The sequence below is a fragment of the Stegastes partitus genome, unplaced genomic scaffold (assembly GCF_000690725.1).
Source record: "Stegastes partitus isolate 25-593 unplaced genomic scaffold, Stegastes_partitus-1.0.2 Scaffold159, whole genome shotgun sequence".
Taxonomy (NCBI): Eukaryota; Metazoa; Chordata; class Actinopteri; family Pomacentridae; genus Stegastes; species Stegastes partitus.
In genome coordinates, this window is record NW_007577890.1 from 491674 (window position 1) to 505340 (window position 13667).

The window sequence follows — 13667 nt, forward strand, 5'->3', positions numbered from 1 at the left end:
TGTTACTACATAATAGTTTTATGGCCCTGTGATAGACTGGCGATCTGTCTCAGGTCTTGCATGCAAGTTCTCGTTAAAAAAGTGACACTGCATGTTGCTGTCATTTATCACAGACTGTGATTATCAAAAATAAATTTTCCACTTATAAAAAACTATTGATTGAAATTTTCATTTAATAAGCTAAAATCCTTAAAATGAATAAACATTCATGAATATTTGGTAATTATGATCAGGACTCATGAAGATTTTAAAAAATAGGTCATTTAAAGTGAAAAATAATACTAATATGTTACTTTTTTGGCATCGTTTTGACTTGGACATGTTTGTCTCAATGAACCTCTGTAATTTAAGTTGCAGATATCAACAACGGTATTTTGACTAGTGAGAATTTTTATTACAGATATTATAAGGTCATTCTGACGAGACAAAACAACAGTCGAAGACATCTGTAATTCAGTTTGGACAAGTCATAATAATCGCAACGAGCCGGAGCTGTAGTGTATGATGCTGTTCATTGCGAGGCTTCTCATTGGGTATTGGTCCAGTAAAGAATTTGAACAGTGCTAGCAGAAGCAATGGCAGATGCTGTGGTGGATAAGTTTTAAACAGCTTTGGCTTCTGGCTGCTCTGACATGGTGATAAAACTGCTTGTCATATGTGGTTATGGTGGCAGCATCACAGTATGTTGGAAGACCAAGCCACCAGCCCCCTCTACGACTACAGTTTGACAAAGCCAAATTCCAGTTTGAGATATCTACAATGTCTGGAATAGCTCAAACTGAATTAAACTGTACATATCTGAAACTGGAACTAAAAGTGTTTATACTTCAGCTGCAGACATTCACAATGTTAGCTGTAGACATCTGTAAAATATGAATGGCAAACATTACAAAAAAGTGACGACCAACATGCCCACTCCCTTGTAGGGTGGATTGAAGGATTCTCCCAAGAACATGAAGGGTCAATCACTGACAGAACTCAAAACAGAATCTGGGTGTACCTTATCAAAAGGTGACAGTCCTTTGATCCGGGCTCTGAAGTACCCAGCTGCCAGCAGAAGTTCCAGGATCTCTGACAACTTGACGCTCTGCTCTTCATCTTCTCGAGTTTCCACCTGGAAGTCACAACCACTTTATAGCTTAGACGCATTATGAGGCCTATCGAAAGTTGTAACCCCAATTAGATTATGTATAGTCCCAGATATTTTTTTTTATTTTTTTTTTACAAAACGAAGAATAAAAAAAAATGCTTTCAATCTATTCATCTGTCATTAATCTCAAGTATTCAAGTCCCTGCGACATAGTTGATCAAAAACATTGGGATATTACTTCACTGTTTGTAGGAGTCTGACCTGAAGTCAAAAATATTTTTCTGCCATGTTTTTACATCATGGAGACTTTGCTGTTTCACAGTCTCACAGCAGGATATTTGCAGCAAATATTATGTGTATGGATGTTTCCCAGTCTTAAGATATATAGTGATCTGTCTAATCATTAAAGTAACTACCAACATTTGACAACAGGTAGCTGAGTGGCAATGAAGACACTTATTTTTGTTATATTGTAAGTTGCATAGACAAGCTACTTGGTTATTATTAGTCATTTATTTGGAGTATTGTGTCATGGGACTTGGGCCATGAAGCTAGAAGGTCCTGGGTTTAAATTGCCTGGTTGGTTGGAGCATGACTCCATGTTCTCCAGGTACAATGGCATCCTGTCACAAACCAAAGGCTTGCATGATAGATTAATTGGAGATTTTAAATTGGTCATAGGTAAAAGGTATGTGCTGTAATGAAAAGGCGATCTGTCCAGGGTGGCCCCTGTCAGCCCAGCAGCTCTCCATATTGTAAAGAGAGTATAGCAAATGGAGAGATTCCATGTGACTTCATGGCTGAACTTTAAATTAAATAAAAACGTATGAAAACATATTTTCAAGACACACCTTTATACGTGATTACAGTGATAAATCATATAATGTGGACGAATTCCAAGGCACACAGTTTGAGAAACACTGGTCGAACTGTGACAGTAATGTGGAACATGGGCAAAGCATAGAAAAACAGAGGTATTACCTTATTTTGCCAAGAGAACAGCTTTTACATTTTAAATTCAGTTCTACTCTGAAATGACTTGAAAATAGTTTAATTATCAGGTGAACTCTACAGACTGCTGCAATGGGCTAAGTCCCCAATGTGCCAAGTTCCCAACAACGCTTGTGGCATTCACGTTTCAGTCTGCTGTCAGAACTTCACCTCATCTTACCGTCGAACTGTTGCTGAACTTCCTGATGAGACATTTAAACTGCTAACTTCAGTTGACCAGCTACAAGCTAACTTGCTCGTGTAACTCCACCGTCAGCTAACCAGCCACAATGTTAACTTTTATTGACGCAGTTTTAGTTTAAGAAAAAAAACGCGTTAAAAACTGTCTTTACCTGAATGACGTTGCCTTCTTGGTCGTACTGGGCTCCTATTTTCGACCCAGTTCTCATTCTGTGAAAAACGGACGCAGCAGCCGCCATGTTGAGCCGCAGTGCTGCTGACACGAGTCACATGACAGCCGCACGTGACTGGCGCTGCTGAGTTTGGCGACAACAGAAACACGAAAGCATGTTTTTGTTTTTTATCTTATCAAGAATTCGGAAGCATAGCCTTTAAAAAAAACAAAACAAAACAAACAAACAAACAAAAAAAACGCTGGACAATGGCCGACTGTGACAATTAGGAAACAGAGACAACGTAGTGCACATGCGTAACCCTAACCCTACACCAGCAGAGGGAGCACTGACATTATTACACTGCTGGTCAGACGGCCGTGAAGAGGAGTTTGGGACAAAGAGGTCAAAATAAAGGCATTGCATTTTTATTACTAAAGAAAGCTTTTGGTTTTATATACAGATATCACACTTGCGACACATTAAAGTCAGTGGTGGAATGAAATTTAGTACTGTACTATCAGTGCAAATTTGCACTCCTATTTTATGTTACTTTATGATTTTACTTCAGTATTGTAACAGTACTGCATTTATTGTTATTATTTTTACTCTGCTGTGCATTTATTTCGCTGCTTTCCTTATGGTTGCAATGAGTTGTAAATTCTAATTTTACTGTAAAATAAATATGATAAACTACCACAAAGTATGACGTAGCTATTTATTAGGGATTAACTTGTCCAGCAGTACATAAAGTTATGGCAGGGAAAAAGTGTAAATTACTTTACAGCCTCAACCTGGTGGAATATTACTGACACTTTCAAATGAATAGGGCAGTAAAAACGGTATACAACAGAAGCGAGTAAAACATTGTGCAGTATCACTTAATGTCAAATGATTCAAAACTGTATCATCTCTCAATAATTACATTATTTCTAGGTTGGCAAATACAGTATTTCCTCTTAAGATCAGTCAAAAACAAATACTTTAGAAAGACTATATTGAAAATCCAAGGCCCAAAGTAGAAACCCAATGCAACAAAAGAGAATACATTGACACACAAGTTAGAAAACCTGTGATCACTGAAACAAAACTGAGCACACCTGTGCACTCAGTGTGTCTTCTGTAATGGTCATTCCTTGGGGGGAGGTTATCATATATTTTGCGACAGTGCTGCTCACATTATGGCGACAGTTTTACGACAACGACCTGGTTTACGGCACACGTGTGTACATCACGGTCCAGTCAGCTCCGGTGGTGTTTAGTGCAACATGGCTGAAGTTTTAAAGAAGAAAGTGAGTAAAAAGGTCTTGAAAAAAAGCCCAGAGGTGACGGCAAAGCCAGAGGTGGGCTACGATGACGGCGAAGCGGACGAGGATGTAAAGGGAGCAGATGAAGACATTACTAGTGAGGAGGAGGACGGCGAGGATGATCGAAAACGTCAACATCTACTGGAGGCCATCAGCGCTCTCGGGGGTAAGAGGAGGAAAACTCTGGGAGAGAGATCCGAGGCGGCCATGCAGATGTCGGAGTTTATGGTCCACGCGGAGGGTGAGGGTGAGAGAGTGGAATTGTCGGACCTCATCCACATCATGGAAAAAACCCCCACCGTCCCTGCAAAGACCAAGAAGCAGCTGAAGAATCTGCAGCGCAGTAAGAAGACCATCGAATGTCCTCTCAGCAAACAGGAGAGTGAGAGGATTCAGAGAGATGTGGCTTTTCAGAAGGCAGCTACAGATGTTAGCCGGTGGAAAAGTATTATTTCCCAGAACCAGAGGGCCGAGCAGCTCGTGTTCCCCCTCAATCAGGAGCCTTCGGGCCCCAAACCCATAGAGAGAGTGGTGACTGGCTGGAAAGCCCAAACCCCACTTGAGCAGGAAATTTTTGCCCTCCTGTCTGCCAACAAGCAGCCCATTAACGATCCCATTCTGACCCCCACTGAGGAGGCTTCCATGAGGGCGATGAGTCTGGAAGAAGCCAAGGTCCGCCGCGCAGAGCTGCAGAAAGCCCGGGCTCTGCAGTCCTACTATGAGGCCCAGGCCCGGAGAGAGAAGAAGATCAAAAGCAAAAAGTTCCATAGGGTGCAGAACAAAGCCAAGCGTAAAGAGTTCCTGAAGCAGTTTGATGAGATGGTGAAGACAGACCCAGCTGCTGCCTTGGAGGAGCTGAATAAGATGGAGCTGGCCAGGATGCAGGAGAGGATGTCACTAAAGCATCAGAACAGTGGCAAGTGGGCCAAGTCAAAGGCTATCATGGCCAAATACGATGAAGGGGCTCGCAAGGCCATGCAGCAGCAGCTGGAGGTAAACAAAGACCTGACGCAGAAGCTGATGACCTCACTGAACGATGAAGTAGAGGAGGAAGCAGGTGACCCAGAACTGCTGCCCGATTTTGTGAATGATGCTGAGCAAGAACTGGATTCTTCGAATCCTTGGATGAGAGGGAGGCTTTCTGAAGATCCCACAGAGGAAGAGAATTGTGACACTGTGGGTCAGACAGCAGAACAGTCTGGAGGGGTAGGAAATACAGCTGAAGAAGACGAGGAGGAGGAAGCTGAGGAAACAGAAGACAATGTGATCCTCAGAGAGTTTGACAGCAGGAGAAAACTACGTCAGGCTATGGAGGATGACGCAGCAGCAGTAATGTCTGTAGATGTGGATGAGGAGGAGGCGGAGGAGGAGAGCAAAGCTTCAGCTGAGGATGCAGATGCTTCTGACAAAGAAGAAGAGACGCTTTCACAGTTCAAAGACCTTTTCCGCGAAATAGCAGAAGGTCACAGCCGGGTTGAAGCAGCAGCTGTTGCTGGCCACGCAGACACTTCAGCTCATCTGGAAGCAGGAGTGATGAGGATCAGGACTGCGGGTGATGCTGAACTCCTCACTCAGGAGAACTCAGCCACTGATAAAGAACCTTTTAAAGCCCAGGAGCCCCCAGCCACAGAAAACCTCCCATCTTCAACAAAAAAGGAAGGTAAAAGCAGAAAAAGGAAGAAAAAGATTGAACTGAACAAAGTTCTCACCAAAGAGACAAAAGTCATCAAAGTCTTGCTTGCGCCAACTATTGAGGACTCTGAGGAGTCAGAAGAAAAGCTGGACCAGAGGGGTCTCATTAAGGAGGCTTTTGCTGGAGATGATGTAATCTCAGAATTCCTCAAGGACAAGAGGAAGCAGGAGGATGTAGGGAAACCTAAAGTGCTGAACCTGACACTACCAGGATGGGGCGAGTGGGGAGGGACGGGCCTCAGGCCATCCCGCAGCAAACGCAGGAGGTTCAGAGTCAGGAGTGCACCACCTCCACCCAGGAAAGATCAGCATCTGCCCAGTGTCATCATCTCAGAGAAGAGGAACAGCTGCATCAGCCTCCATCAGGTGAACTCAGTGCCCTTTCCCTTTGAGAACCACACGCAGTTTGAAAGCACCATTCGCTCTCCCCTGGGCCGCACCTGGAACACAGAGCGGACTGTTAAAAAGGTCACCAAGCCCAAGGTGGTCACCCAGCTGGGCACCATCATTGAGCCTATGGCTCAGGAGGAGCTGGTGAAGGCAAAGGTGTCTGCAGGAAAAAACAGCTGTGCAGACTCACTGAAAATGAAACATTAACAACCGCTATTACTTTGATCCAGAGTAAATTAAAATGTACACAGTGACGCCAGGTTGTTAGTATTTCTCCACTCATCAGCTGTTCTGGGGAGATTGAGAGATAACTTCACCAGTTTAAGATACGCCTGAAAAACTTGCCCTTTAAATACAGTATGGTCTGTATGACATCGTTTCATTCTGTGAGAATATCTGAGCATCAAGAGAGCTAAAATAATGTCCACTTCTTTAGCTCATCTCTTTCCTGGATCTTTTTATGTTGTATGTTTGGTATCAAATCCGTGAAATCAAATGAAGTCAACTAATTAGTTAAGAATATTTGAAAATAAATTTCATGTTTGGAGTTAAAGATGCTGCAAGCTTGTAAGTTGTGTTTGTACCAGGTTCACAGCCTAGCTGTGTGGGTTACTCTTTGCAATGTACAAGTGTGTGCTTTCGGTACACATAGCTAAAGCCAATACAGTCTGACAGCAGTCCTTCATTAAGGACTTATCGTGTTCACTTTTGTTGTAACTGAGTAAAGTGTTGCTGAATTTATAGTCATTTTGGACACTGTAGCTTGTGGTGCTTTTGAACTGTAGACTCAGTTTTATACTAACAGGTGATTTTCTGTTTTTGACCATCCCATTAAATCAAAGAGGACAGGCTAAATATCAAACATATTTCTGTATAATGTTCATTCCTTCATTATTACATTACATTTTAGATTACAATGTATTGTTTTTACCTTGATGGGCCTAAGAAATTTGCAACTGTGATTTATTCAAAAGTGGAACATTTCTCAGAAAAACAGGCAGTTAACCTAACAATGACTTTTGGCCTGCCTGACTGTCAAAGCACAGTGAATTTAAACAGACAGGAGTTTTGCCAAATACATATATGATCCTTATTGCCCATGTGGTCGTGCTTGTGAAAGATGCAGATTTTCTGCTTTCCATGCTCATAGTGTAACTCCAGTGATGTTGGGAATTCTGGTGTCTGAAATCACAAACAGCCTGTCTGTATTTTTCTTTTTCGTATTCAGCAGATTATTTTTCAGGTTACATTTTTTTGTAAAGTCTGCATGCAGATCACATGCTAAAGTGTGTGTAAGTATATGAGCAGTTTCAACCAGCTGATATTTTTTTGTGAGCCACAAGTGAAACAGCCCACCATCATCTAGTACATGCACATTTGTATACACTACAAATTGAGCAAATTTTTAGTCAATATTTGTCTTTCGTGTTTTTTTTAAAGCAACACAAAGTCGTAGGAATCTTCCTGTTGCCAGCTAGATTATTACTGGTTTGTCCATCAAGCTTTTACCAGTGATTTTAAACGACTGCCAGTTGGACCAGGACCGATCGCCCCAGAAAACAAGAGCAGACTGATCTCAAGGACACCCACATTTTGTCACAGGATCTGCAGGTAACTGTGCATCTACTGCTGTGAAAGAGATTGCAGGAATTTAGACTGTATGGAAGACGTGCCAAGAAAAAGCCGTTACAGTCAAAATAGATGATTACAGTTTTTCCTCAATCGCTTTGGTACATTTCTCAAATCATCCTCAACATTTCCAAACAGTAAGTGCATTTCTCAAAACAATTCGTACAAATAGCAAAACACCACTTGCAAAAGGCAGTTACTTGCTCAAAATCCTTAGTTCATCTCTCAGAAGTAAATATCTGTGTCAATGTGTATGGATAAGACAGTTAAAATGTTTAGTCATGTTGTCAATATAACTCCTCTGGAGGGATGTTTGATTTAAATATGATAAAGTTTTGATGACAATTATTGTAAATTGTGAGATGCACCTTAGTGTATGTGGGAGATTGATTGCAAGAGACTGGACAAGATTCACATTTAGGCTTTTACTGTTTGTACTGTAATTTGTTGACAGACCGTGTCACTGTGGTACAGAAAGGAAAAGACAGCACAGAAAAAAAAGCAGAAGCAGAAATGTGAACATAGGACAATCTCCTTAGGGAAAACTGTACATGCAGTGCTGTTCGAATTACAGTGCAGTCCTCCTATACCTCCTGACATTCCTGTCTGTGGGGCCACAAATTCTCATCCACATCACATGAATATCTTCTCTTGCGATGCAGGAAAAGAAAGAATCTTTTAGAGTGTCTTATCCAGCCTCTGCAGGCATCTGCTGTGATGTCATCACACGCTGCATCCATGGCAGCCAGAAGGCTCATCTGTGTATGTGGCTGGTAATCATATACTTCCCATCTCCATGCTGAGAAAAAAATTCTCAATGGGGTTAAAGAATGGGGAGTAAGGTGAGAGGAACTCCATCAGCAACCTGTTGTGGGTCACAAACCTTTGCCGGATGACGCTGGAGCAATGGAAACTGACATTGTCCCAAACTGTCACATACTTTGGCAACTCATCTCCAATCTGAGCCCTCTCTTGTTCAGGGATGAGGTCCCTGTAGAGAGAGTCTAAAAAGGAGATGCTCTGTATTGTATGGCCCAGGTGGAATACTGTAATACTGTATGAAGCATTACAGAAAGTATACAGCATTACAGGACAGTGCCTATTGTTAGACTACATACCCGTTCAGTCGACGACAAGTCTGAATGATTGAGGACACAGTTGTTTTCCCAACATTTGGCTGCACCCTTCGACCAGCCTCGGCCATTGTAAGTCCATGATTGAGAATGCGTTGATCACTGATTGATCTATGTAATGCGACACACATTGTGCTTCATTATATTAGGAAAAACATTAGATTCATCTGGGAGCAATTTACCAATTCAGGACAGATTTAGAAAAAAAGTCTCATGGAAATGTATAGAAGTATGCTTGACATATTCTGACAATTCATTCAACCATTCTGTATGTAAAGACTTACGCAATGAACTAATGATTAAATGTTATGGGGGTGAGACTATTCAACAGAGACCCACAATAGTACATTTTGATCAACATGACATAAGCAATTGGTAGTGTAGGAAACAGCAGAGAACTGCACATAATCATTTGTATTGATGTACCAAAGCATTTAGAACTTGTTCAAAGGAATGAGAAACTGCTTTCTTGATGTGCACAAGTGACAATGATGTGAAGATTGAACAAGTAGTTTTGAGAATTTCAATTCTGATCTGAGAAAAGCGACTACGAAAAACTGCAATGCAAAACAGCAGACAGGAAAACAAAGAGTATTTCTTTTGGGAAACAACGTGAATCAAAGTAGTTACAGCAGTAACAGCAGACATGTTTGGGGCAGACTGAAGACAGCTTTAAGAGCAGTTCAACCCAAATGTAAAGTCTAGTGATGGTGTTGATTTGTTTCCTCAGAGACTAAAGAAAAGAAAGAGATTTAAATCCCATATCAAATTGAAACTTGTATTTACATTGCTTTTCAGTGCTTTAGTAGCTACATACTGTGTTATGTCTATTTGTGGGTTTGTCACTTTACGGATAATATCTTCCTGCTGTCAGTAAATATCAAAACACATTGCTAGCCTACTGGTGTTTGAGACATTTCACAGCATAGTGGAAAAATAATGCAATTGAAACCTATTTAAAAGGTGTCAACTTTGTTCCCCAGGTGAGTGGGTAAGTTTCTACTGCATTGCCTGAAAGAGGGAGTGGTCATGGCTGAAGCATCTAACAGCAGCATTTTACAAGTGGGCGCCTGCTGCTTTAGCTGTGTTTCTCTGCTAATGTTCAATACATTTGTAAGACCATGCAGCAGTGTCTAAAAGAAAAGCCATTACAGTTGGGTTAAACCTTCACACATGGGTGAGAGTGCATGCTTTGGCACCTGACGTCTCTGTATTTCACATGATAGACACTCTATTAAAGTGGGGGATACTGTAATGGACTATGCATCAGTTCAGGTAATGGTTGTCAGCCTGAGTGCCCGAGAGACAGTGGAGAATTCCATTAGAAACCCTATAGTTACTAAATCAGTCATTCTCCACCTTCCTCTCTATTGTACCGCCTCTTTGGGGCAATTACTACAGCTTCATACAGCTTTCAACAATGAAAAGAGACCCAGTCCTTGGACTTACTCCTGCCCACTGAACTGCAACAAAATCAGACAGTGATTCTCTCTCAAATATATGAAGATTGCTGTGGCTGTAAATCAGAGATCTAGGGTTCGGAGGGGCCTACAGCTCCCATGATGGAACATGTTTTTCTCTACAGAGTCCATTTGTGAGATCTGCGTACATATTTGTTGTAAGATAAAGTAGCATTTATGCCTCGCAAGTTGGTGAGCTGGAGAGCATTGAAAATGCAACACTAGCTTATCTTCTGTTCCCTGTTCAATTCTTGTAGAGTGTTATGGCAATGAAATGTGACAGAAAACAACTGTCATCATACAAAGTAGTTTCACTGATTGGAAAACAGTTGAGTGGATTGAAGTGCCCGTTAACAGTGGCTTTTTCCTGCACATGGCAGTAGACATTCATTGCGACAGTTTTTTTTACCAGTTGCCTTGAAGATCTGTGCCTGAAACAATTTGAAAGAGCACTCTTTCCCATTTCATCCTGTAATCCAAGGCCCAACTCCATTCCCACCCTGACAGGTGTAAGATTAACTTAGTTAGGTGCAGAGCCGCTCATGCACACCAAATTAAATTAATGGAACAAATTTCCCTCCTAATTAAGATGAAAATACGTGTCAGTTGTAACCTTGCTGAGCACTAATTATGTACAAATGATTTATCATCTGTTTCATCCTGAATAGCAATGGGCTCACCTCTCTGATAGCCTTGGCTAGCTGTTAAGAGATGGCCCCTGATTAACACTGACAGGTTGTGCTGGAGAGAAGCTGCACGCTGCCGGCCAGCCAATCAGAGCCAGCCTGAGCTCAGTCTCTCCTCCCTTCCATTAACCTACATTGAATGTGCAGCTGAGCATCACTCTACCTCAGCTCTCCTTCTTGTTTCCCTCCTCAGAATGAAAATAAAGTACCTTCCAAAAGGAGTGTGTGTGTGTGTGTGTGTGTGTGTGTGTGTGTGTGTGTGTGTGTGTGTNGTGTGTGTGTGTGTGTGTGTGTGTGTGTGTGTGTGTGTGTGTGTGTGTCTGAGGCAGGCTGATGAAGCAGGGAAGGTGAGAGTGGTAAAAACTGTACCAGGGGATGAATCCCACTTGAGACTGAATTAGTTTGTGTCTTCATGATCCAACTAACAAGAGGGAGATGAGGCATCTTTGACAAACTCTCCATCTCAAATAACAAATTGAATAACGCAGAATACAGTCAAGCTCATACATCAACATTTTACGCCCAGTGGCAGATAATTGCTTCGAAGCGCCCTCGAACAAAAACAAGCATGGATCATCCTAGTTCCAGCCTGAGGCCAGCAGGTGGTGCAAAAGGTTAAGCCTGCCAGAGACCAGTCTGGAAATTCCTGTGGGCTAAAATATCAAAACAAACAGGGCTTCATCATATAATTACACTCTAACTGGGCCATTCCATCTTATTTCTGCCTGCTTTGAAAGTAAAGATATATTTCAATAGGCAGCAGCTCTGATTAGCATTAGAATTGAAGTCCCTTGTGATGCTAAGGACACACTAGCCAATCTGTAATCATTGTTCCGCAGGCTTGCTCACAGGGGATATAGCCTGCTTTGTCGCGAACATTCAATATGCCACACACATGCTGGCATAACTTCCATGGTGCTGCCAGCAACAGGGAATTTGCATTTCCTCTTCATAGTCCCAAGAATTTGTGCAGACAATGATGTACCACAAATGAGTCCTGTCTTGTGTCCACTGGCTTGAGATGAGAGATGCCGTTCCTTCCTAACTGCTGCTAAAGACTGAGAAAAGCTTTCCCATTCTAGGTGTCATTTCCTTCTTGTGTGATTCTTCTCCTGTAGTTTCCTATGTATATTTCAGTGTATGTGTGTGTTTGTGTGTCCTCAAAATGTCATCATGTACAGGTGTCAGTTTCAGCCATTAGGGACCATTTGACTTTCTATTGTGATTTGGGCTTATTTGGCCTACACCTTCCGTTGCCACAATTTGCTTGTTGTAAGCTTCATTGTTGTGGTAAATGTCAGTGTGTTCTTCGGCTCATTTCTCTTTTCTGTTTTTAGTCCATCATGTCTGTCCAAACCTGGCTATTCCCCGTGCTGCTAAAGAGACAAGGCTAAGTTGTTGTTAATGCAGATTCAGTAGCATGTCAAGCACATGCAGACAAAGGGGGAATGTCACACACTTTGTGCTGTATGCCCTTTGAATCTAGGTTAATGTAACAACTGAAGCATAATTCTTGAAAGAAATCTTTATATTAATTTTGACATATTGCTCCTGACAACAAACAAAGGATCACAATGACCATGCTCTATCTCTGGCTTTGCATAAATTCACATTCTTAGTGAGAGAGATTAATTTTAGAAGTTTTAATTTTTACCCTAAAACACAGAGTACTTCTCCCATACCTGTGACATACTATATACTACAACACAAGAGCAGCAGCCATTTTCTTTGTTGCTCCCACACCCTGTTTCCATTTTGTGCCTCAATCAGCGGCTGCGCTTTTAGAGACTTGGCAAACAGTGTGCACCTCATCATCATGGCTGTCTGGGAATTGGCGAATGAGGCAGAAAGAGAGGGGGTTAGAGGTTAATTACAGACAACAGAGAGGTCACAGGGCCTATTATTTTGGAGCCTGGACCTGCAACGGTCCAATGGGGATGACATTTACGACGAGATCCCGGCCCCACCCCTTCGTCACCATCCACACCCTCAACCCACCCTGCGCACGCCATCACTCACATTTATACAGAAGCTGCCGACAGTGTTCTGATAATGAAAAGGCCCTTAGTGCTTGGCACAGGCAGGATGATGAATTATGTCCCTGGCTGTTCCCTGGCTCTGTCAGGGGGCCTCCAAGTAGCCCTTGACAACTAATTGAAAGACCCTATACCCTCCCCTTATGTACAAGACTGCCTTTATCACTTAAATTATTCAGGTTAAGTGAGTCTCCATTGGGACTGTAAGGAGTACAATGTAGAGCCTGCCGAGTCATCGTATTTTGGGGGTATTTGCACCCATGAGGTATGTGCCTGAACCACTTGACTATCGACACACCCTTGACATGTATGTTTAAGAAGTCAAAAATCACTAGTGACCTTGAGACGGGAGAGAGAAGTCAGGACATATTAACGGAAGGACTAACAAACTATTGTTTTTGATTTGTTTATACTTAAAGAAATATAGTTTATTATTAGCATTAAATATTCCTTTAATTCTCTGTCCTTTTAAATGCTTTTTGGATTTTTGGAAAGATATCCTTTTTTTGTTCTTATTTTTTTAAAACAATGCATGTTTATCATATTTTTTTATTTTACAATTGTGAAGTCTTTATACCAGCAACAAACCAAAAACAAGGGAAGTGTAAAAAACAAAAACAAACAAACAAACAAAAAACACAAAACAAAACAAAAAAGAGTCACTAATATTCTGGTATTCATTTAATCAGATTGTTGTTGTGTTTAGTGGCGGGAATGCAACTATGGGATGTAAATGTCTTTTATTTTTTGGGGGGAATCTTTTCTTTGTTTTTAATCTAATAACGTCTGTGTAAAAGTACTAGGATATAACTTAATTGATAGCAAAGGGTAAAATGTGCACAATATAGAGGCAAATGTTAAGAAGTAAGAAAATCAAAAAAGGAGCTATTCCTAATTTGTA

At 41.5% G+C, this 13667-nt stretch overlaps 2 protein-coding genes across 2 annotated transcripts in view; one reads left to right on the top strand and one right to left on the bottom strand.

Annotated features, from left to right (window-relative positions):
* Positions 1 to 2561, bottom strand: part of ccdc93 (CCC complex scaffolding subunit CCDC93) — a 33221-nt gene extending 30660 nt beyond the window's left edge. The window contains exons 1-2 of the mRNA XM_008279446.1: positions 2434 to 2561; positions 1001 to 1114 (exon numbers count right to left, since the gene is read on the bottom strand). Of these exons, the coding sequence (XP_008277668.1) occupies positions 1001 to 1114; positions 2434 to 2520 (201 nt within the window). The 5' untranslated portion in view covers positions 2521 to 2561. The remainder of the gene's footprint in view (positions 1 to 1000; positions 1115 to 2433) is intronic.
* Positions 2562 to 3677: 1116 nt separating this feature from the next.
* On the top strand, positions 3678 to 6378 carry LOC103355594 (U3 small nucleolar RNA-associated protein 14 homolog A). The gene has a single exon (XM_008279447.1). The coding sequence runs from the start codon at positions 3702 to 3704 to the stop codon at positions 6027 to 6029; it is 2328 nt and encodes a 775-aa protein (XP_008277669.1). The 5' UTR covers positions 3678 to 3701; the 3' UTR covers positions 6030 to 6378.
* Positions 6379 to 13667: the final 7289 nt, after the last annotated feature.

Excerpts from the sequence above, each read along its gene's own strand:
- LOC103355594 (XM_008279447.1), top strand. The coding sequence starts at position 3,702 with ATGGCTGAAGTTTTAAAGAAGAAAGTGAGTAAAAAGGTCTTGAAAAAA.